Below are 13,656 nucleotides of genomic sequence, written 5' to 3' on the forward strand. Positions count from 1 at the left end.
TCTCACTACTCTCTCTTTCATTATCTCTCTTATCTCCCTCTCTCTCACAACTCTTCAGCATCTCTCTTATCTCCCTTTCTCTCACAACTCTCTATTTCAGCATCTCTCGTCTCCCTCTCTCTCAATACTCTCTCTTTCAGTATCACTCTTCTCTCCCTCTATCTCCCTCCTCTCTCTTTCAGCATCTCTCTCTCCCTCCTCTCTCTTTCAGCATCTCTCTTTCTCTCTTCTCTCTTTCAGCATCTCTCTTTCCCGCCTCTCTCTTTCAGTATCTCTCTTTCTCTACTCTCTCTTTCAGCATCTCTCTTTCTCTTTTCTCTCCCTCCTCTCACTATCACTACTCTTTCTTTCTCCCCTCTCTCACTCTCTCTGTCTATCACTGCCTCTTCCTCCAGTTTTAGCTTCATCAGCAGCAGTAAAACTATATAAGAAAGCCCGGTCGGGGATTCTCAGAAGGTTTCAAATGTCTCCTCTTTCCTTATGAATTCTGTGAGAGTCCGACTGCTCTGGGATCAGTGTTCAAAGCCTAGGGTGCTGACGCAGGGTGCAGGGGCACGGTAGGAACTGTTCCTGAGTGAGGGCCTCATTTACTAACAGGATTGCGCCCATTTCATGCATGAAATAGCGGGTAAAGACAAAACACCATATTTGTAAAGGCAGCGCACTTGAGTAAAAACGCAGATTACCGCTGCTGGGAGGGCATCAGGGAAAATGGGTGTGTATATTTCTAGCTCCTGTTCGCTGAACGTAATTTTTCTTTTCCTCGAAATCACCCATGGTGGCAGTAACATGGCCGATTTTTCCCGTCTTTTAACGGCGCGCTAATTAACACTAATGGGGGCTGATTACCCGACGAGGATCTGGTTTGATAAATACCACGCAAAATGCGGAAATACACCGTGCGCTATTTGCGGTTGGGCAAAGGCGCAGATTAAGCTGCGGTCGCAATGTTAGTAAATGAGGCCCTGAGTCTGGAGGATATCTGAGTTTAGCCACTTAGAGCAGGTGTGGTGAGGTTTAACCCATATATGAGCCCAGTCTGGTGAGCTATCCTCCATCTTCCAGCTCCTTTATCGGCACTGGTGTTTTTCGCCGACTCGCCAATTAGGAGGGAACTCATAAAGTCTTGTGATACGAGCATATGGTAAACAAGCTCACAACCCTAAGCAATATCTCCTCCGCGTCACTTCGTCAATAAGCACACCAAATCCCACCTGCTCCCTGTCCTTTGAAGCAGCATTGTGGATCTACGCTATCTGTGGACAGCGCATCAATACCTGCCACACAGTGGTTACCATCAACACTAATGTCGAGCACCTCGGTGACCCGGTCTATAATCAATAATTCACTCATTTTCACTGGAGGTCCCAATGAGGCTGGGAGGCAGGCAGCTCTGAGGGCTGGGCCAGGGGGGATGGGGGAGGGGGGGAGGGGGGGGGAGGGGGGGATGGTCGGTGTGGTTGCAGCATGAGGAGCCGATGAAAGAGAAGCCGAGAAACATGGGCCTCAGATACCACTGGCTGATTATGCAAGAGCAGCTACATTATTGAAGACACACAGCAAGAGCTTCTTCTGAGAGGACTGCAGGGGTTTTTGGGGAGGGGAGGGCCTCAGCCTTAGTCTTGTTTAAGCCCCAGCCCTAGTTCCAGCCCCAGCCCCAGCCCCAGCCCCAGCCCCAGTTCCAGCCCCAGCCCCAGTTCCAGCCCCAGCCCCAGTTCCAGCCCCAGCTCCAGCCCCAGTTCCAGCCCCAGCCCCAGTTTTAGCCCCAGTTCCAGCCCCAGCCCCAGTTTTAGCCCAAGTTCCATCCCCAGTTCCAGCCATAGTTCCAGCCCCAGTTTTAGCCCCAGTTCCAGCCCCAGCCCCAGTTTTAGCCCCAGTCCCAGCCCCAGTTCCAGCCACAGCCCCAGTTCCAGCCCCAGTTCCAGGCCCAGTCCCAGCCCATGCCCAAATCCCAGCTCTGACTCCAGCCTCAGCCTCACACAACAGCCCTGTGAAACATGAACCATAAATCCCCTGGCAGGTCATCCAGAAAATCTAAGTGGTCCAAGGAGAGATCCCCCCAGGCCTGCTTGCTGCGGTTATTTATGTCATGTTGTGATCAGGAGTGGAGATGGTCTGGCCATCCAAACACGGGCCTGGATTCTGTACTGATTGTTTTGAAAGCCAGCTCACTTTGAGGGATTTGTTTCAAGCAGTACTGTCAATGCAGCCAATCTCACACTGGAACCGCATGCCTGTGCTCTAGTCCACTTGTGACAAATGTTCCCATTATCTCAGCGACCCACCACCCTGGGACAGCACAGGCTTTTATTAGAATAGCAGCCAGGTTATTTTACTCACAGCCAACCCATATGGTTAATAGCATGTTGTTCAGTTTGAGCATGTATGTACAGAGGAGTTAGCATCCTCCAGCCTGGAGAAACAACAGCGGGGCCTCGTCAGTCCTTACGGTTAACGTCACATCTTCTGCTCAAACTGGACATGTGGGCTTGATCTAGGTTTGCTCCCTGGCAGGTCAATAATGGGTTTTTCATTTATTGGTCTGGAAGATTCCATCCCGGGGCTAAAGCAGTGACCTCTGTATGAAAACAAAGCAGGGGGGGAAGAAAAATAAAAAAACACATAATATTCCTATTTTTTTTTTATAGGGGGGCCAGGAGGCAGATCAGGGAGGAGGACGTTTAATGGCTCCTAATGAGGGAAACTCACGGCAGACTCCCTGGGTGGATAATATACACCGATGGCAGCGCTACTGGGGGGACGCTGCTAAAAGAGGCTCCATAATGGGGCTGGAGGAGGGGAGGAGGTGGAGGAGGGGAGGAGGGGAGGAGGGGAGGAGGTGGAGGAGGGGAGGAGGTGGAGGTGGGGAGGAGGTGGAGGAGGGGAGGAGGTGGAGGAGGGGAGGAGGTGGAGGTGGGGAGGAGGTGGAGGTGGGGAGGAGGTGGAGGAGGGGAGGAGGTGGAGGTGGTGGAGGAGGGGAGGTGGTGGAGGAGGGGAGGAGGTGGAGGAGGGGAGGAGGTGGAGGAGGGGAGGAGGTGGAGGTGGGGAGGAGGTGGAGGTGGGTCTGCCTGCTGGGGACAGGAGAAACAAAGAACCAACCACGGTCTGCCAGGCAGCGTCTGCCTCCGGCAGCAGCAGACCTAACAGTCTCTTCCTACAATTTGCCGCTGGATCCTGAGGGAGGTTTCAAAGTGTCACTTGGACCCAGGTGAGTGGGAGTGGGAGTGACTGATTAATAAGGGCTCGCTCTCTGCTTCTGCTCCATCCACACCACCACCACCACCAATCCCCCCACCCCATTCCTGTTATAAGCAGGCTGAACAAAACAAAACGTTCCGATCTAACAGGGGTTGTAAGAGGTAATACCATCAGGGTAAGTAAATGTTCCTAAACAGTGGTCAACAGTCTCCATGCGTGTGCATCATCCCATAATAGCTGAAATAGAATCATTCATCACCATTGTGTTGAAGCTAGGAGGTGTAGTTTAAAGGCTCTGACACTCAACAGTCAAACAGACAAAAGCTAAAAATACAAAGAACATGGGCTACAGAACCCGTTCTGGAATCCAAGAACATCACCAATACAATGTTCCCAGACACCAATTTAACAAGGCTTGTTTGAGTTCTTTGAGTCCTCTTCCCCTACAGAGAGTCGGTGAATATCCCTGGATCTGTCTGCCAGCAGCCTGATTGATAACAGAGAGATCCTTCCAGATTCCAAATTTGAGCATGTAAGTTGATAGAGAGCCTCGTTTGACTGGGTTCACAGAGTGAACTTCACGCCTGCCTACAGTACAGTAAGATATCTAATGAGGTCGCCTGCCCTCATGAAAATGGGGATGACGAGTCCACCGGCTGGACTTCAGGCCAGTGCCTGAGTGCCTATAACAACCCCTGCCACTAGCCCACCATCTTTGATTGGTGTTACCTCGTTAAAGCTTGGAAGCTTTGACGCGCGGTGGGACATCTAGGGGTACAATGCAACATTCAGAGGCGCTAAGATCCTGAAAATGGCTTCTCCTTTTCATCGCTCCTGTAATTCGCTTCTCCTATCCTCCTTCGATCAGGGTATGGTCCGATAGCTACCAATTCAACTGCCAGATTCACTTTGTCTGTTATTTGACTCGACAGGGTAGACTTATTCAATCTTATTAATATTACAGAATCCATTAAAGCCTGGATTTCTTAATAGTAGAAAATGTATTTCAAGGAAGTGTATTGAGCCATTCCACAGAGACCAGAAGAGTTCAACCGCACACAAACGCACTCCCCAAACGCCTCTCTCACGTGGCTCCATTCCACGGTAACTTAAGCTGTGTCTTATTGACATTGCTGAGTGAAAACAACATTGTCTGGCATCTGTAAGTAAATCCGTCAGTTTGTCCATAACCGCCTGCTCTCTAGGGGAGGGATATGGGCCGGGATATGGCCCAGTGCACAAGAAAAAGGAAATATTTGTCAGAGTGATGGATAGAGTCATCTGTGGTGTTATGAATGTGTTGTCAGAGGGTGGTGCAGACTGATGAAGGCTTTCACCCACAGCTAAGCACACATCTTCCGGACTGCAGCTGCTGCGTTGATGTGCTCCTGGGAGAACTCAGGATCCCATTGGCTGCCCGTGGAGTCATCTAGGGTCGGCGGTTGTGTGACCCTACGGTTCATTTAAACAGCAACATGAAGTCGCTGTTAGTAGCTCGTTAACGTTCACTCGTGCCCAATGCTGATGTGTCAACTTTCCCTCAAATGAGGTTGTTTCTCCCCACCCTCTCTGCCTGGAACAACACTGTCAGTCCTGGGATTCAAACCAGCAACGATGATCCGAAGTAGGGAGTCAGATGGCTAAGCGGTGAGGGAGTCGGGCTAGTAATCAGAAGGTTGCCGGATCGATTCCCCGCTGTGCCAAATTACGTTGTGTCCTTGGGCAAGGCACTTCACCCTACTTGCCTCTGGGGGAATGTCCCTGTACTTACTGTAAAGTCGCTCTGGATAAGAGCGTCTGCTAAATGACTAAATGTAATGTCAATGAAGTCCTTAGTTCAGGGTGTTAGAACCCAAAAACAAGGGGAGCCAAGGCAGATCCTCAGGAACTACAGCTCCCAGTTTCCTTCTACGTTCAACTCTTGAATGAACTGAGCAGGAGCAGATGTAAGCCTCAGGATCCTGTTGTTTCTTCTGACCTGGACCACTGACATGAGATAATAAACTGTAGAGAACATTAGACTTCAGCACAGCGTTGACCCTGAACAGATCTGGCTTCTCATGGCCCTGTTCCTCTTCATGATAAATATTGTTTCCTTCTCAACATTTTCATTAATCTAGACAAACCTGCTCTAGCACAACTAGGGCAAGATGACTTAATTCCTGTATCTTTTACTGTTCACATACTGTAGACTAAGATTTTATCTCTTTTTAAAACTTTTGTTTGCCCTTTTCAAAGTATTTAATCTCCAAGTGACACTCTGGCTATCCCCAACAAATGTTCTGGACCACAACACAATCTCTTGAAACTTTAATGGAGTGATTACCCTTCACATGAAGACACCTCCATGAAATATAGATACCCCCTGTACCAGAAATAGCCGCCAATAGAATGTCATTAACTTTTCTTAAAGTGTTGCTGTTACATTACTCAACATCAAATTGCTACAATCTTTCTTATGAGGTGAAATGATGGGGAGATGGGGGTGGGATTGAGACTTTCTACAGCAGATAAGGAAAGCAGGAGCTAGGCTTTGTTCTGCCACCACAATTATGTGCGTAAATAGGAGGAAAGATACAACAGATCCTGTTATCTTACTGAGTGCTGGTGGGTGACTGTGCGGACATGATGTTGTTGCTAAAGCTACTTTAAGGGCAATGAAATGGAGTTCCCTGTCCTGAGTAGCACATTTGCAAACGCAATTGGGCGATTTTTATTTAGACAAGTAATGCACCTTAGCTGCTAAGGTAAAGCAAACCTGTGCAACACACAAGCACATTCAAATGCACTAAGACACACACACAAAACGGCTTTCTATGTATTTACACTCGGGATTCATGTGGACCTTAGCTCAGCCATCACCATGGAGACTCATGTTGTGTCACTAATCTGCGTTTGCTGCAACGAATGCGCTAATAAATGGCTGATGCATGTCATCTGGGAAAACAGGATAATCAAACAGGCACATTAGGCTGTTATTAACTACTGCTTCCTCAACTATAATCTCGTCATGGCCTAATGGGTTCATAAATAAACACAGTGAAACAGAGCTGGGGCAACCCAGTTTAGCTTAGCCTAATCTTGCATTGCCTAGCCATGTAAGTAGCCTAAAGTAAGAGGCTAGCATGGTAGGATAAATAAGCAAGGCCGGTGTTTCCTGTAGGCAACATAGGCAGCCGCCTAGGGCGGCATGAAGAGGGGGGCGGCATTTTCCGAACTGCATCCATTAATTAACCCTCCAACCGCGCCACGTCATATGTCTGTGTTGTGCTTGGGGGGGGGGGGGGGGGGGGGGCGGCACCCCCCAGGGGGGGGGGGGGGGGGGGGGGGCGGCACCCCCAGGGGGGGGGCACCCCGATTTGCGCTCCCGGGTGAGGGGGGGGGGGGGGTTTGCTGGTGATAAATCTTGCCTAGGGTGCCAAATGTGCTAGGACCGGTACTGTAAATAAGTCATTATTCCGCCAAAAACCTCTAGCATAGCTTTGATGGCATAGAAACCCCCGAGAATAACATGTAGAGCCGACGAGAATAGCTTAGCAATATGATATCTTAGCATAGCTAACCGCATTGATGGCAACGTCCGACGAGCGGGTAACGAGGGCTGGCGTGGCGGAGGAGCCGAACAGGCAACATGAATATACGGCAGGATACCCAATAATGGACCAGCGGGATGTGAGACAGCGGGATGTGAGACAGCGGGATGTGAGACAGCGGGGTGTGTGACTCGTATCAGGAGAGTTACTGTAAAGCACACACCTGAGGCACTCTACTTCGCTCTAAAACCCGGGTTGACTAATGCGTATGTTGGTTTAGTATCGTGAAAGTTTTGCATCGCAAAAATTGAGAAACGACCACCAAAGCGAATGGGAGGCGCAGAAAAGTTAAGGGAGATAAATATAAAAAAATCTACAGGCAAATGCCACAAAATTTGCAAACATTTCGAACATGTTTTGGGGGGGGGTGCATTTGCTGCTTTAACATTGGCCGGGTTTCCCAGATTCTTTAAGAAGCTCTTAACGCTAAGAGCGTCCTAAGAACGTTCTAAGGGCGCTCTCGAACGCTCTTAGAACGTTCTTAAGAAGATCTTAGCGTTAAGAGCGCTCCTTAACGAATCTGGGAAACCCAGCCATTAGCATCACCTGTAGAGGAAGGAGGAGAGGTAGCTCAGAGAGGCAGAAATATACTGACAGGGTCAGGGAAGAAGCCGAGGAGCAGGAGAGTGACCATGACAGGTCCACGGGAGTGAGGAAAAGATGGAAGAAAGAGTAGTTGACGACGAGGTAAGGAGTAGTTCAACTTAACAGGTACTCAGGAAGGGAGGGAGGCTGTGTGTGTTTCTGTATTGTATTTAGCAGATCATCAAAAGTGAATAATTGCACTGTTCACAATAACATGCAATGAAGTATAGAGAAATAGCTACGTTTTCTGTGTTTGTCAGCTCCCTTCTTCAGAGAAAACACCTAGGAGACAACAGTTCTGTAGAACAAGTGTTGCCTGCCAAGGGTGCTTCACATAGTTTGGGGTCTGTTCTAGCAAGTCTCTCATCTTAAAAATATTAGGGCAAATATCTCACGGCTCTTCTGCTAACTTGTGATAATCCAGAGCCCTGAAGGTAGCCTGCGGTTTTCATCCACCCCCTCTCCTGCCCCCTAACCCTCTTCGAGAGTACACAAATTCTTAAGAACTAAAGCAGAAGAAATGTTACAGGGTTAAAAGAAAATCTGTATTTTGTGCGTCTGGGCTGATCTCTTGCTAAAATAAGCTTTGCCTGTGGGGTCCATTCTTTCAAAAACTGAGATTTCAAAGGGTGTTCTATGCTAGTGTTTGTTTATAAGTCATGAGCACGTGTCTATTCTCTTCTTAGTCCTGCTGCCTTGTAGGGCTCTCACAATGCCCAAACTGAGGTTAGAATCCCCAGGCCACCTCGCCCTACCTTTCCCTCTCGCGTCTTTCTCCCGACGTCTTTGCACCTATACTTCACAGTCACATCTACTCTTCACACCTTATTGAGTAAACAAATAAATAAGAGAGCAGTGTTCCACCACCTGCCTCCAAGAGCAAGTCCATTGGCCTGTTCCCTGCTGCATGAGTGATCATGTGTGTGTGTGTGTGTGTGTGTGTGTGTGTGTGTGTGTGTGTGTGTGTGTGTGTGTGTGTGTGTGTGTTCACGTGTGTGTGTGTGTCATGTTTTTTCTGGACACATTCCATCTGAAGAGGAGTATGGGTAATTACCCAACAGTCTGTGGTGAAGGACAGTGTGTGTGTGTGTTTGTGTGTGTGTGTTTGTGTGTGTGTATGTGAGAAAGAGAGACGAAGCCTTCTAATAGGCACAGCTCCCAGGATCAATACAGACAGGATTACCATTACCAAAGCTGCAGGAGATAACCCTGAACAGAAACACACAGACACACACAGCCAGATAAGCACATCTGAACACACACAGAATCATACACACGAGAATTTACACACAGACACACACACGCTGATAAACAGGCACGCCATGAACCCAAGTTTGCTCTCCTCCACGTTCCTTTATATTTCAGAGCAAAACACACCTTGATAAACTACCGAACTGTGTTTTCATACAGTACCTCTGCGTTCATCCCTCCACAGATTCACCCCTTCATCCATCCATTGATCTTTTGCTCCCTCGCTCCCTCTTTCCGTCCATATCTATGTCAAATGACTGTTCGTCATGCCTTCGTCCCTCCCTCCCTCCACATATCCTCCCTCTCACCTGCTTCACCCACATCCATCTGTTCGTTCGTCATCCCTTCCTCCCTCCAAATCTGCCACACCACAGCCTAACACTCGCCAGCCGTCCATCCATCACTCAATAAATCCATCCATTTGTCAAGCATTTATCCCTCCTTCCTCTTTATCCATTCCCACCCCCCATCACCGTGCCCCCATCCCCCCGCCCCCCGTCCCCCTCCTCCCCACAACCCCTGCCTCACCTGCTTCTCGGGACAGCTGCATGAAGGCGTCCACTCCCTTCTCCCCGTAGCTGCCCTCAGAGGCCAGGGTGGAGACGTAGTTCCAGCCCATGGCTTTGACGATGTCCACCATGGCCTGGGCCTGGTAGGAGTCTGGAGGCACCACCCTGGAGAAGAAGTCATAGCGCCGGTCATCGCTCAGCTCCGGGGCTGTGGAGGCGTAGCTGATCTGAGGGATCTGCGGAGAGGAGAGAGGGATGAGTTAGACAGTGTTGTGAATAGAAGACCAAGTAAACGGTTTAAGCGAGTGTAACGGACTTGGAACCGTGAAACTCGATCCTCAGGTATGTAACAGGCCACCCGCGTCAACGAAGAGCTAGCTTTTCTTTGACGTAGTTGGTAGTGATCACGCTTGGCAAGTCGGACGGAGGTTGTGCGTTCGAGCCGAGTGAGTGGCGAGCGAGCCTTGTCGTGACGGAGCGTGGCTACAGCTGTTACATACCCTTCACACAAGACTATGTCATGATTATCGAGACTGCAGGGTGTCGAGAACGAGACACTTCCAAAACTTTGAGGGATCGAGACTGAGTCAAGACCTTGACCTGTTAGGCAATTTTTTTCCTACGTAAAACTGAAATAATAATTTCAGTACAATACAAGCCAGTAAAAAAGTTGGGAGGATGTAGCTGACATTAACTAACATTGATGTAACATTGCATCATTAGCTACATTGCTTTATGTGGCCTGTCATATTTTATCACAAGCAAACGAATCTTTGGAATATAGCATTGGGTGAGGGGTGGATACATTTCTGAAGAGTTTTGTTACCAAGTCAGATGGCTAACGTTTGCTAGCTAGTTTGCTAGCTTAGGTGGGGATCATACGTCCTTTTTACATGTCCTCTTTTTCGTACTTTCAAAAGGCTTCCGGCCGGGATTTCTACATATGCAAAAATGTCCGGGATACAGCTTTAGTTACATGATGTAATACTTCATGTTGTGTGCGAGCGGCCTGTATATTCAATGTTGTCCAAAAAATCTCACTAAAAGTCAAATTGCTAGATTACGTAATGACGTATGGCAAATGGAACGCAGCAGGAAATCAGATTGTGAAATGAACGCAGTCGGAAATCAGATTGTGAAATGAACGCAGTCGATATTAGCAAAACTGCGCAAATTTTCACTGCTTTAACAGCCCCTCTACGTAATTCCCCCCTTCTCACCGTTGGATTATAAGAGGTTTGCAGCAAATATTGGCTAAATTCCTGCCTAAACATTCGACATGGTCCCAGTCGTTTTAGTAAGCGTTGCAATGCAGAATATGCACACTGCTGTTTGTCTTTATTGGATACTGTATATAACTGTGGTTTAGGTAACCTAATTACAGACGAATCTCCTCCTCTGGCTCAGCCACAGTTTACCTTTCTCAAACATTCACTTTCTTGGGGGGGAAGGAGGGAGGGGGTTGACAACCGTTCAAAATGTTACATCCAATCACAGAAACGTAACATTTGACAAGACAGAACAACCCGACTCTGAATATTGAGGACAAACGATAGCGTCTAAATGCATCATTTCATATTTTAGTTGTCAAAAATCGTGCTTTTATAAAGCCACTACAGGAGTGTATTCAAAACTATTAGCATAATTCTGCCATACCTTCAAAACAAATTATAAAGTTTTGCGTTATCTGTCAAAAGAAAAATAGTAATTCTGTCATAAACTTCAAAATTAGTTTGACACGGCTCTAAAGGTTGTAAGACTGTAATTATGATTATTTTCTGAGAGATGTCTCTCCTGGTCTGATCCCTGACTGCCTGCCGGGTGGTCTGGCTTTCAACAGCTTATCCTCCCACAGGGGAGAGTTCTTAAGAGTTCTCTCTTTGTTCTATTTGCCCTTTGACCTCTGATGGTTCCATTGGCAGGAGCTGTGCTGTGTACCGTGGAGTGCAGGATGAGGGAGGTCTAAACAGCAGGTGGTTATCTAAAGTTAGAAAAAGAGCCAAGGACTTCCTCTGGCGGTAGCTTGCAAGGATCTGACTTCGGGTCACCCTCCCTCTACGCAAGCTGAGCCTGTACCAGGAGACCAATAGGACATCCTCGCCGTCTAAGAGCAACGTTTGGAATTGCCGGACTCAGACATCGCAAGAGCTGCTGCTTCTTTATCTTGGAAGGGAACATTTTTTTGGGGGGGGTGTGTTTTTCTCTTCAGTGATTTGAAAGGAAATGGAAGGACAGGACAGGCGTGTGCAGCTCCTCCTCGTGGGTTGTCAGCTGGATCAATCCGCTTTCACTCACCGTGAAATGGAAGGGAGTGAAAACTGGCAAATGTGGATAGTGGATCATGCTGTTTCCTCAACCTCCACTGGATCGGTGAACAAAAACATTTGATAAAAAAAAACAGGAATTACAATCCACATCTACGTACTGTTCCCTTATTTCTAGGCTTTTCTTCTGCACTTTCTATCATTCCTTTCATTCCCTCTGTCATTCTTTCACCCTTCTTCCTCCATTCCAAAGATACACACACAACCACACACAGTGGATGTCAAATGCCATTTACCTGGTATTTCTCTCTGTGAATCAGAAACAAGGCCAAAGATGCACATTGTGTGTTGGGACAGTACCTGGAAGGATTTCCATCATCACAACCTATTATATTGTCCATCAGGCTAACAGAGCTGCTGTCCTCTCAACACCATGACTGGCCAAACAGCCTTGGTAGCTACTTGCCACACTGGAAAAGGACCACTTTATTCCACCAAGCTAAAGACTGGACATCATACAGAAAAAGCTGCTGGCTTTTGGACACCCTGTCCCCAAAGCAGGAACCACGGCCAGTGGGGCAATTCAAACTGAGCAAGTACAGAAGACATTGTGACTGCTACAGCACGCTAAGCTAAAGCCATTACAGTAAGAGGAGCACTGTTAGGAGGTCACCCATGACCAATCTCTAGAAAGTGACAGATGCAAGGGTTAGAAAACAGGCAGGTCCAGGCATCAGATTTAGAAAGTTGTGAAAACCTGCCATCACCAAAACAGTAACTAAAGTAAGCTACAGTAACTGTATACTCTACTCTGGCAAAGTCCCACTGTAAATGCATATTCTCTATGTCGGCAGAACTCTCTCTGTCATAGTAATATTCATATCAGTATTAATAAACAAAAGCATGTCAGACATAAGAACATCTTGCTCTGCCTAACTGTGCAGAATTGCTTTCAAGAGCACTTTCTCGTTTCATTAGGGTACTTTATTGAATCAAGGGCTTGTTGCTTTTTAACAGCACTGCCATTTCCTCCTTTCAGGAGACAAGCGATAAGCAATGGTTGAACCAGTCACTTTTTTTACATGGCGGACAACATGTCACACAGACAAAGCCCACCTATTCGTCAGGTTCTTTGTAATTATTGGCATGATTGCCGCTGTCCTCGTTCAGCGACATTGTCAATTGTGTTGGATGATATTGAGTGTATCCAGTGGGCAGTTTCTATCTTGTGTTGTATATCTGAAGCCTTTGACTCTAAGGCAGGCCACTAACAATCACATCATTAATTTCCACCCTAAAAAAGCCTTCTTTACAATATGAAGTAAAAATCTATTTCCCCACAGTTTTGAAAGACTACAAAACCAGTCATATCACACTAGTCATTCTTTCATGAATTCATTAACTCATTCATACATTAAGATTTTCTACAGTATTATCTACAGAAGAAGTCAACCCCTTCCTGTCAAATGACGAAGGTCAAGTATAATCGGATTACGGTTTTGATTATTCCCATAGGAATCTCTCTTGGCAATGTGCACCTGACCATTAATTAGACAAACGAGACGTAATTAAAGATACACCTCCCCCCCCTCCCCTCGCCCCACCCCTCCCTCCACACAAATACTTTCAGTACACAAACAGAAAAAGGCACACACACACACACACACTACTGCTGTGCTGCGGCTGGTTCATCAAACCTCTGCAGCCTTTCTTCCCCCTATATGCCCATTAATTATCCAGCAGGCCCCAGCTGGCGCAGTGTTTAACAGCACGATCCCTGAACCAAATTAAACTGACGTGCTCTATGCTGCGCATATGGTGGAGAAAGAAATATAATAAGGATTGTAACATTAGCCAGGCTCCACTGACCGACATACACTGAAGTCTATCAGATAAGACTCCTATATTCAATGCAGCGAACATGCATGTGTGTTTGCGTGAGTGAGTGAGTGAGTGAATGAGTGAGAAAGAGAGAGAGTATAGGTGTGCTTGCATGCGAGCAACTGTACACGTATGTGTGTGTGTGTACATCAAGTGTCGAAGAGAAGGGTACATTTCCCCCCCCCTTCCTTATGTCATTCAACAGTGTTGAAACGAGATCCACACCCAGAACCCTGTTCTCCACACACCAACACAGGCCTCTCTGACTCAGTGGTCTCCACACGTCAACACCAGCCTCCCTGAGTCAGTGGTCTCCACACGTCAACACAGGCCTCCCTGAGTCAGTGGTCTCCACACGTCAACACAGGCCTCCCT

General features: G+C 47.6%; 1 protein-coding gene across 1 annotated transcript in view; it reads right to left on the reverse strand.

The window, feature by feature from the left end:
* Nucleotides 1–13,656, reverse strand: part of LOC124471866 (metabotropic glutamate receptor 7) — a 102,958-nt gene that overhangs the window by 62,523 nt on the left and 26,779 nt on the right. The window contains exon 2 of the mRNA XM_047026502.1: nt 9,156–9,372. Within this exon, the coding sequence (XP_046882458.1) occupies nt 9,156–9,372 (217 nt within the window). The remainder of the gene's footprint in view (nt 1–9,155; nt 9,373–13,656) is intronic.

Source organism: Hypomesus transpacificus, chromosome 9, assembly GCF_021917145.1.
Source record: "Hypomesus transpacificus isolate Combined female chromosome 9, fHypTra1, whole genome shotgun sequence".
Taxonomy (NCBI): domain Eukaryota; kingdom Metazoa; phylum Chordata; class Actinopteri; order Osmeriformes; family Osmeridae; genus Hypomesus; species Hypomesus transpacificus.